Raw genomic sequence first — 11,181 nt, forward strand, 5'->3', positions numbered from 1 at the left:
GGAGTCTGGGTCAGTTTCCTCTTCCTTCATATTTCAAGTCTTCAGCTCAGTAAGATACTGTTCAACCTGTCTGCTGAGAGATTGAGAAAAGGTGACTTACACATTGAGTCCTGCAGTGAACCAGGCCAACCAGGGTTTGGCACTTGGGTAGACTCATGGCAGGAGGGGAAAAGCTGTATCACAGCTGAGATGGAACCTCTGCATGACAGAGTTGTACAGAAACAGCAACTCAATAACTCAGAGGTCAAAATGAGTCAAAACACCGTTGGCATCTTGGCTAGCACTGATCAAACATGGAGACAAACAACCTCCAGCTTTTGACTTTTCCACCCAACCATTATTTTCCTCAAAATGCCCAAATCTCCCACAGTAAAGGACTTGCAGACACTCACTATGACCAGTCCTTATGACTGGAAAGGAGTCTACCATGTCTGCTTCCCATCTTCTTTACATATATACATGTGGTTGTAGTGCACTAGGTTCTGTTTCTGCTCCCCAGAAGCTTCTGGTCTTATTTGCACAGTTCCTAAGTCATCCATTGCTATTTCTCTAGCTTCCAAGAACCTAACTGTACTCAGCCGTGCATAGGCTGATGATGATGTATTTTTTAAATATTAAAAATTATAATATGAAACAGAAAAATCCATAAGAATACACAATGATGATTGTAAAGTGAACCCCCACATATCCAGTTTCAGAAATAGAATATAGTCAGCTCTCCATATCTATAGGTTTCACATCCATGGATTCAACCAGATATGTATTGAAAATATTTGGAAAAAGCATTGTGCCTCTACTGAAATATCTACAGACCCTTTTTTCTTGTCATTCTCTAAAACAACCCTTGATATAGATCTTATATTAAGTATTGTATAAAATCAGAGATGATAAAGTGTATGGAAGGATGTGCATCAGATATATGCAAATAACTATGTCATTTTACATAAGGGACTTGGGCAGGAGTGGATTCGGGTGTCGGGGGAATCCTGGACCTAGTCTCCTGTGGATTTTGAGGGATGACTCTATGAATATCTCTGTACAGGTAGCCTTTATCTTGGCCTTGATGATAATAATTTTCTTATTCAGGATTTAATTTCTGAAACGGGCCATTTCAAGTATGACAGAATATCAGAAAAAGATATACCCATTCCTTTTTTCTAAAGCTTGAGCTTCTCTCTCCTCTGATATTTCCCTTTTCCTGTACTTTCTTCCCATTTTTTTCCCTACTTTTCACTTGTGGAGGTTCTTTAGCAAGAATGGCAATGGGGTACACATCTGTGGAGCAACATGAGTATTCTGGAGAGCCATTTTTTTATTCTTTTGCTTTGCCTCATGCTGAAATTTCCATTTTCCCTTAGCCTCCGAGTTTTGTAACCCTGAGGACTGCAGTTGCTTGAATAGCCAAGGCTGTTGATGAACTAGTGCAAGATGGGTGAATAAAATTCTCAAGTTTAAGTATCCGTGCCCCCTTTGGCTTGAGCCAAGACTGGCACCAGCTCCAGTAAAGGACTGTGACCAGCATGCTATGTGGTGACTGTGAAAAGTGGTTTCTGTAGATTTCTGCTAAGCTGAAGGGAGCAAGCAATCCCCACAGTCAGTAATGCAGCACATTAGGTTCTCAGAAATCTCTTAGCCCTGCAGCAAGCTTTCTACTTACACACATTTTTCATTGTTTTAAAGGGTAAATAATGCTTTTCTGGACCGACTCCAAGGCAAAAGTCAACCAGGTGGCCTCGGGCAGTCTGGAGGCTATTGGAATACGAATTGTGGCAATAGCTGGGTGAGTATTTTCTTTCCTCTTAGAAAAAAAATCATCTTTCCAAGTTGAAGAATAAAAACAATGAGAATTTAAAAAATATGTTGTGGCCCTCTCCCCAGATATTATATTTTTGGTGTGCTGTTCAGCTGTGTGTTGGGTAGTCAGCCAGGGTGATTACTGTAAATTCCACAATAGCTTCTGGTGAGAGGAAGAGGGAGAGGAGAGAGTCTCCTGATTTTAGCTCTGACCAATCACAATAAAAAATGACACCTGCCCTTTGTTCTCAGCTTGATTGCCTGGACTATAAGGCTTTTTATCACCCCTTGCCCAGACCCACTACAAAAACAAATGAACATTTTTTTTCCCAGAGAGGATCTTAAGTGAAATATGATTATAAAAATAGTAAGCACTTTTCTCTAGTAATATAATCTTTTCAGTGAAACTAGCACATCAAAGAAACTAGTATTTAATTTTTCACCACAAAATGTTTTTTTAAAAAACCCTACAGCAAAAGGCACTCTTTGAAAATGAAATGCCCTTACATATTTCCGTGACGGAAACCTTGCAATTGTATTGTAATATGTGTTTAATGTATTTTTTGTGCACAATATATTATTGAGCCAGCATCAAACTTTGACATGTATCTGATTGTGAAGATTGTATTGTGCACAGAATCAGAACTAACTTCAGTAAGTTTTACAGATTGATTAAAGCCCAAATGCACAGGTATGTACTAAAAATACATATAGATATATGCATATAAATATGCATGTATTTATAAAGAGATGCACACGCTCAAGAGAGATATCAGGTAGGAATTTTTAAACTATTAAAATTCAACAAAATAATCAAGCATTAATGGAAGCTACAGATTACCCTTTAATAAGTTTTTGTATCATTTTTGAGAAATCAGTCTATTAGAAATCTTCTATGCATGTTTCCTGGGAAGGCATCTACACGTTAAAACTGATAGATGGATTTTATAAGGGTACATACTAAGATAATTGAACATAAGGAAAATTTGCAGAGAATGCATTTTGGATGTGTCTGTTTTATCCATAATGTATGTTTATTTGCTTTGCTGTGGCATTCAGAATAAGGACAACATGGAAGAGAGAGAGAAAATAATCAAAACATAGTGTCTTTGTGCTGTTTAATATGATATACACAATATTGACTTATTCATGAGAATATGTGAGTAGGAGTCTTATGGAAAGTGGGGCATTGTGAATTGAAGGCTTTATCCTAGTTCATATAACTTGGTTGTGAAGTGTGACAGAAATTCAGATTTTGGTCAGAACTTGACTTGTCACTTCTTCACTATTTAACAACATGGAGTTATACCTGGGTTTGAGGAGATGATGATGAAGACTGTAAATGCATACACTATGGGAGTCAGCTAAGGAAATGAGGATTTGGCTACCTGGCTCAATGGTGACTATTAGTAGGCCTTAGAGAGTGAGGTACAAATCTCTACTAGACTCCATAACAGATGACAGAGTATTGCCATTTTCTCATGATGTAATGGTGAGGATGATTGGGTGGGTTTATTTTTTTTTTTAAGTATGACAGGCATATCCAAGTCCAAAGTGGTTGTTGGCTCTTCCCATACTTGTAAGAAGCAGTGACAGAAAGATAAGAACTTCCTCATGCTCCTACCTCTACCTCCTCTTACCCACAGATGGCTGGACTTCCATGCTTGCTTTTCCTTATGGGCCAGGTTCTATCACTTCAACCTGTGGAGACACTTTGTTCTAATCATGCTCTCTCTTCTCTCCTAAATCACCAGATGCTTCATCTCAAATAGAAAATTCCATCAACATAAAATATAAATGAATATAAATTCTGTTGATACCCCACTTTCCTATCACTTCACCCCTGTTTCTTTGTTCCTCTTTAGAGCACAACTGCAAGAGGTGTGACCATCCTTGCACCTCTAGTTTCTTTTATCCCTTTTTTTTTTCTTATACTTACTCAAATCAGGGTTTAGACTCTACCAGTCTTAAAAGAATAAATAAATAAATAAATGCTCTATTTTTTATGGTCACTGGCAAGATCACTTTGCAAAATCCAATGGTTATTTTTCAGTCTTTGTCTTTGACTATCAGCATCATTTGTCATGGTGAATCATTCTCTTCCTTTATTTGACTTCCGGGACATCTCCTGGGTTTCCACATGTCTCGGTGGTCATTTCTTTCCATCCTGCTTTGCAGAATCCTCTGCACCTGCCTGTCCTCTTTGACACTGAACTGCCCCAGGGATCCATGTTTTAAGCTTTGTTTTATTAATACCTTGGTGTTTTCATGCATTCTAATGAAATTAAATACTTTCTTCATGTTTATTATTCCCAAATTTCTGTTTGTGTTCTTCCTACAGACTCCATACTTGCCCATCTATGTGGGGACAAGTGCATGGAGTACTGCATACAAGGCATACTTAAGGGCGTCTGAGTGGCAGGCCACTCCCCTCGAGCTAGGCGCATGAGCGGCAAACTGCTTACCCCATAGGCACAGCCTTGGAAGCAAGGCCACATGTTGCGGTCCCTGTGCTTGTCCATGACCCCTTCATTCCTTGATTGATTGCTGCAAGGACAGTCAGCAAGACATTGTATTGATGGCCGTCTGTAATCTGCTTTGCTACTGCCTGAGTATATATACATGGTAACTGCACAATAAAATCAGACCTGCTTCCTGCTTAGTCTCAGGAGGTCCTGATTAGTGACTCTGTAGCCACACTTTGCTCTACCCTGTTCTGTGGACCTCCTCGCTGGAGGAGAGAGAGCCCACGCACATCTAGTTGTTCACTTAGCATCTCTAATTAGATGTGTAACGGACTTTCCAACCTTAACATACCTAAAATTTAACTTTTGATTTCTCCCATCCTAGTGCTCTACCGCAATTTTCCCTGATTCCATCATGGCACAACCTGTTTCTTGCATCACTTACAGCAGATCCATCAGCAAATACTCTCAAGTCTTCCTTCCAAACAGATCCAATCCAACAGCATCTCACCTCCTTCACTGCCATCACCTTGCTTCTGCCCTCTATCACTGCTCATCTAGGTCTTGGTAATAGTCTCCTAGGTCATTTTCTTGCTTCCACACTTACCCATCTGGAATCTGTTCTTAGTAGGAGAGAATCGGACTCCTGTCACTTCTCTGTTTAAAACCCTACATGAGTCTCATAATTTCCAAGTCACTTGGAGTAAAAGCCAAAATCCTGAGGGTGGCTTTCCAAGGTGCTGCATGATGTGGACCTCATCTCCCCTCTGGCTGTCTCCTACTTCTGCTTTCCCTTTTCATCTTAGCTAGCTTTCTTGTACTTCTTGGAATGTTTTCGACACTGGCTGTCCTCACCTGCAAGCAAGGACCTTGTATCTGCTGCTCCTTTTGTACTCTTCTTCAGAATATCCAAATGGTTTGTTCCCTTTTAAGTACTTTCTTTTTTTTTTATTGGTTGTTCAAAACATTACAAAGCTCTTGACATATCATATTTCATATATTAGATTCAAGTTGGTTATGAACTCCCAATTTTACCCCAAATACAGATTGCAGAATCACATTGGTTACACATCCACATTTTTACATAATGCCCTGTTAGTAACTGTTGTATTCTGCTACCTTTTCTATCCTCTACTATCCCCCCTCCCCTCCCCTTCCATCTTCTCTCTCTACCCCATCTACTGTAATTCATTTCTCTCCTTGTTTATTTTCCCATTCCCCTCACAACCTCTTATATGTAATTTTGTATAACAATGAGGGTCTACTTTCTTAATCCCATCATCTCAGTGGGGTTATCTTGGCTATCCTATTTTAAGACTGCCACCTGTGCCTTCTCCTGGCTCTTGCAATCCCCCTTTCCATGACTCCACATTCTTTTCCCATAGTGCTCTTCAACATCTAACATATTTTCTAGCACAACTTATTTGTATGTTTTATTGGCTACTAATTCTTAGTTTTTCCACATGGTAATGTATATTCTTAAGGATCGGTTCCTTTAATTGTTTTGTTTAACAGTGTATCCCAAGCATAAAGCAATAATTGGAAATTCATGTATACACAAGGAAACAAGTAGTTGTGATTGAACATCACAAACAGAACAAATAGAGTTAGTCAAATGATTTGATAAATTAAAATGATTTGATACTTGAATTTAAAACAGCTATGCATAAAACATTTGATGAAATAAAAGTTTGATTTGGAATAATGAGGAAAAAAACATTAGACAGTTAAAGACACAACTGAAACTTTTAAAAGAATAAAATAGAGCTTCTGGAAATAAATGTCATTATATTTGAAATTAAGAAACTCAATGAATTTATCATAATAAAAGAAATTAAGAAATACTATTTCTTATTTATTACTTGTTTAAAAAAACTTCAAAAGATAAATAATGTACTCTGTTTGCAAAGCTATGGGGTAACAGGTACTTTATACATTATTGCTAGAAATGAAAAGTGATGTATACATTATCAAGATCCATTTGTTAATATATTCCCATAAGATATAAACCAGACTTAGACATGTTACAGTTTTATTAAACTTTCACATTTTATTAAACTTCTCAAGGAATGACTACTTCAAGTGTCTGTAAAGTTTTTCTGAAAAATGAAAAAGAAGGGCATATTTTCTAAAATGATTAGATGAATGTAACTTTGAAATAAAATCAACAACTATACAGAAAATAAAAAAAGATTCACCCATAAACATAGATTAAAAAAACATGAAATTTTGATGAAGTCAATAGCAAATATTTTGAAAGGCATAATATATCCTGATAAAATTGGATTAATCCCAGAAACACAAACTTGGCTTATCATGAACAAAACATAAAAAACTACTAAGTTGCCTAGTACATTATAGGAGAACCTCCATATGATCATCTCAATAGATATAGGGAAATAACTTGATAAATTTTAAAACTCATGTGTACTAAAAAATAAAAACTTCTGACAAGCTATGAATAGAAAGGAAATTTATCTAAAATGGGATCATAACTCTATAATAAAAATACATCAAAAACATTTAAATCAGATTTAAAGATTGAAAAGAAAAAAGTATTTATTATATCACAGATGATACAATTATCTGCATCAAAAATCCAAGAAAAGTTATAATTAGATTATTAGAATAAGTAGGGACTTGGCAATGTCGATGGATATAGGATCAATATATAAAAACTAACTTAATTTATGTACATTGGGAATAAACAAGAAACCTAATAAAAAGGTCCAACCAAAGATATCAGGAACTTTAAAAAAAATATAAAAGTTTTGAAGACACTGGGGAGTAGTGTTTTGAAGACATGGAGAACTATACCTTGTTAATAGATAGGACTGAGCTCCTAAGTAATATATTGATTTAATTAAATTGTAATCAAAGCAAAGAATCAGGAATAGCTAACTCACTTCTAAAGATAAAGAAATATATATGGGATATTAATTACATAGTTAGTATGTATGCATTTGTCACCAACAGATGTACTGTTTCTGGGATTTTGATCTATGGTTGAGAGGCAAAACATATCCCTGGGAAAAAATAGATTTTTCAACATGTGCTGTTGAACACACCTTAAATTAGGTGCTTCCTGATAACCATTCATGAAAACTCCAGGTAGATTAAAACTTACAAATAGAGAGGAGGACTTTTTTAAATTTTAGAAGAAAAAGAAACTACTTATGAAATGGAGCTAGGAGTCAGGCAAGGTGGTGCATACCTGTAATCCCAGTGGCTCCAGAGGCTGAGGCAGGAGAACTGCAAGTTCAAGGCTAACCTCAGCAACTTATCAAGGCCCTAAGTAATTTAACATGACCCTGTCTCAAAATAAAAAAATAAGAAAGGGCCTCTGGAGATGTAGCTCAGTAATTAAGCGCCCGATACAAAAAATAAATAAATAAGTATTCAAACTAATAAAATGGAGCTAGGGAAGGATTTCAACACAGCAATTTTTGTGTTGAAATTAACTTTCCAAATCTCTGTATTCAGGGACGCATTGTGATTTAAAATTCTTGGGTCAGTATAAACTCAAAGTATAAACCAAAAAGAAATGATAAAAATATCTATATTTAAATTTAAAACATCTGCTCATCAAAGGACACCATGCAAAAGTCAGAAGAGAAGCCACAGAGTATATTTTTATTCAGGATCTATTTTATACAGACCAAATGGATACAGATTGGTATTTAGAGTATATTGCCTGTGTGTCATTTATCTAGAAGTTGATCGATGAAGACTGGGCTTCTCTCCTACCCAAGGAATGTGGGAGGAGAGCTATGTTCCAAACCACAGATGGGGCTTGGAGAAAACATTGAAACCAGTAGAAAGCCAAAGATAGAGATGAAAAGGAGAAAGACATAAAATATACAACTACGATGAAAACCCCGGAAGTTGTTTTTAATAGTGTCTTGTAGACACTTAAGCAGCAGAACCCCAATAAGAATATGTTGTGTAGACAAACTGGATTGGTCTTCATTTTTTAAATTGTTTTAAAATTAAATTCCAGTCTTCTCATATTGCTTAATATATACATTTAGTTTTCAATAATTTTAAAATTGATTTTATATTTTAATAAATGCATTTTGGTTTTTCAAGAGTCCCCCATTAGGTTTCTTTAGGGTGGGGCACTTTGTCACTTTAAATATTTTCTCTGGTTAATAGTAGGGAGGACCTTCAGGGATGCTGTGGAAACTCTAAATCCTATGTCTCCAAGGACAATTAAACACTTACCATGACCTATGAGGTCACCTGAGATTAGTTTCCCAAAGTGTTAGAAAACTAACAGCAATTGTCTGTATTCTAAGTGGCCTAGCGCTGTGGAAGTCTTGATGGAGTTTTCCTTGACCCCTTGCACACAGTGGGGGTGGGGACTTATTAGTTTATCTCCCTACCTCCCAGTCCCTTTGGAAGTCATCTTCCTGCTGCATAGAGCAGTATACCTCCTATTGATACATTTTCATTTAAATTGCTCCATATTGGGTTCCTTCTGTCCTTGCTGTAACCTTGGAGGAGGGTGACAACATTTGTGAACTCTATTATTTGGGGCCTGTGTTAGCCTCTCTCTAAGAACACAACCAACAAGACGTCCTTGGATAAGCTGTTCCATTCTTGACAGAGACTGTTGTAAGCTAAATACAGTGTGATTTGAAAATTAAGCCATTTCACTGGTACTTTTCATCATTAAAATCTGGTCTTTCTTACCTGATGCAGTAAAAGTATTCTTTGAAGGAATTTTATTTTGGACTACAAAGGTTTTGAATTGTATTTTGCTCCTTTTGGTAATTTTTGTTTTCTTTTCCTTCCAGGATATATGAGAAATACTTATTTCCATCTGGCTGTCGTCAACTGACCTTGAAAAACCCCCACTACTTCTTCATGTAGTTTTGCTCAGCCTCACTATTTTTTACCTTAACTTCAACTGCCGATGTACTCAACAGAGTGGTTAGGGATGGCCGATTTCTCCAGTCATTAGTTATGCATGTTTGCAGGAGCTGATTACTGAACTCATATTTTATCTCTACTGCCAGCAAAATGTTACTTTATTTTTCTAATTGGTTTTGCCTCTTATTAGAAGAATAATTAGAGCAATGTTAGTAAGACAGAAAAAGAGGGAATCACTTTTTTCATGTTAGCAAGAGCTATGGGTGCTTCAGGCTTGTGTCTCTGTAACTAATTCTTAACTAAATTACAGGTTTGGGGAAGCTTTGGGGTCTTTTAAGATCTTAACCAATTCAGTTTCTTAATCTAGAATACCAATATGAACGAAGGAAACAATGTTTTGTATTCTCTTAACAAATTTATTAATAAAGCTCTATTTCTATATCAGTAGATTGTTTTTATTTTTAATGACAAGCTCTTGGCTTTTTCTCTTTTGAGAGGGTGTCATCTTATTCCTTTTTAGAGTTCATAAGATCAAATATATTAATGTAATCACTATTTGTGCCTTACTTTGTTCCATATTTATTTAAATATTGGTTCCCCCTTATTTTCAGAGTGGGACAGTTTATTTTGTAAATGGTCATGTTTCATTAAAGTCAACTAACAACAAATATAGACATCATAGTGTTTTGAAGGTATGTTGGAAACTTGTTTTGTCTTTGTTCTATGCAACGTATTTCCTGTTGCTAATTCAGTGGGCTTTCCTATTCAATTTCTGTGACCTTGAGCCTGTTCATAGATCCTAGAGTAAAAGAGTATTGATTTTTCCATGCTATGTAACCTGAGCCCCATCCTGCCACCACCCCCATGATTTATAAGCAAAGCATGGCATGTATTCTTAGAATAAAGGTTGGAGGAGCAAGTCTTTATTTTTATTTATTTTTAAATTTATTGCAGTAATTGTTGTGTTGAAATTAACTTTCCAAATCTCTGTATTCAGGGGAGCATTGTGATTTAAAATTCTTGGGTCAGGACACATGACTGGGGTAAGGGTATCCTGCAGAAAGGGTCACATTGGGTGGAATAAGGGTGGCTGAGAACAGATGGTGTTCAGGCAGTTTCTCTGAAATAAAAAATGCAGATATTCTTGGTTTCCCTGTTCTCTGCCAGCTGAAGCTGTGTTAGGGCTGTTGACACTAATATAAAATGTTTGGTCCATTTGAAATCCTTGTTGTTGCCTTATATGGGAAAAATGAAATCCCTCAGCCTGTGTTGGAAACACCACCAAACGGACTGTAAATGTGCGGCTGTCGCAGGCCTTTTACTGCTGTGGCAAGCAGCCATTTCAGCCCCACACCTGCCCGCCTGGCTACCTTAAAGTCACGTTTCGTTTTTTGTGTCAAGGATTGGTGTTCCTCTCTTGCTGCATTTCCCACTGTGTAACCAGGAGTAGTAGAAAGGGATGCTTTTTCACTTTGGAGGCTTCTCAGGGAAGTCATCATCAATTTCTCTTCTACCACTTGGTGTATCTTGCACTCCCACAAAAAGATTTTGCTCAGGAATCTAGTTCCACTGAAAAAACATTGTGTAGCTATGGAAAATTGTGACTTCCTGGCTGAATATGGTATAGGCTGTATGTCTTTCTTAAGCCATTTCTTATGTGGGCGGGAGTAACAAGGAAAGAAACAAAGAGTTGTTACCCTTAGGGAGCTTACTACTATGTTTTTCACATTTAATCAGCCCTCTTGAAGCAACTGGAATAAAATTTGACATGAAGGTAACTCTGGATAGGAAATCCCAAAGTTCCAGGCACCATTTCTATGCTTTTACAGTGCTTTCTTTTTCTGAAAAAGAAAATAAAAACAAGAAGAATAATTTTTAAAGTAATGTGTTATAGAAACATTAGACTATACAGATAAGTAGTGAACAAACTAGAAATCTTTCAAGTTTTATTCACAGATAATCATTTTTGTGCATATCCTTCCAGAATCTTTTCTATTCATGTGTGTCAAAATCTTTATAGACACTTGTCCAATGATTGGGTGAAGAC

At 36.6% G+C, this 11,181-nt stretch overlaps 1 protein-coding gene across 7 annotated transcripts in view; it reads left to right on the plus strand.

The window, feature by feature from the left end:
- Epsti1 (epithelial stromal interaction 1) overlaps positions 1-9,578 on the plus strand; it is a 97,529-nt gene extending 87,951 nt beyond the window's left edge. For all 7 annotated transcript variants that reach the window (XM_046454173.2, XM_046454174.2, XM_046454175.2 and 4 more), the window contains 2 exons: positions 1,681-1,780; positions 9,059-9,578. In XM_046454173.2, the coding sequence (XP_046310129.1) occupies positions 1,681-1,780; positions 9,059-9,067 (109 nt within the window). In that variant the 3' untranslated portion in view covers positions 9,068-9,578. The remainder of the gene's footprint in view (positions 1-1,680; positions 1,781-9,058) is intronic.
- Positions 9,579-11,181: the final 1,603 nt, after the last annotated feature.

The sequence above is a fragment of the Marmota monax genome, unplaced genomic scaffold, assembly GCF_021218885.2.
Source record: "Marmota monax isolate L192 unplaced genomic scaffold, Marmota_monax_Labrador192_F-V1.1 WCK01_AAM20220418_F8-fsc00011, whole genome shotgun sequence".
NCBI classification, from domain to species: Eukaryota; Metazoa; Chordata; class Mammalia; order Rodentia; family Sciuridae; genus Marmota; species Marmota monax.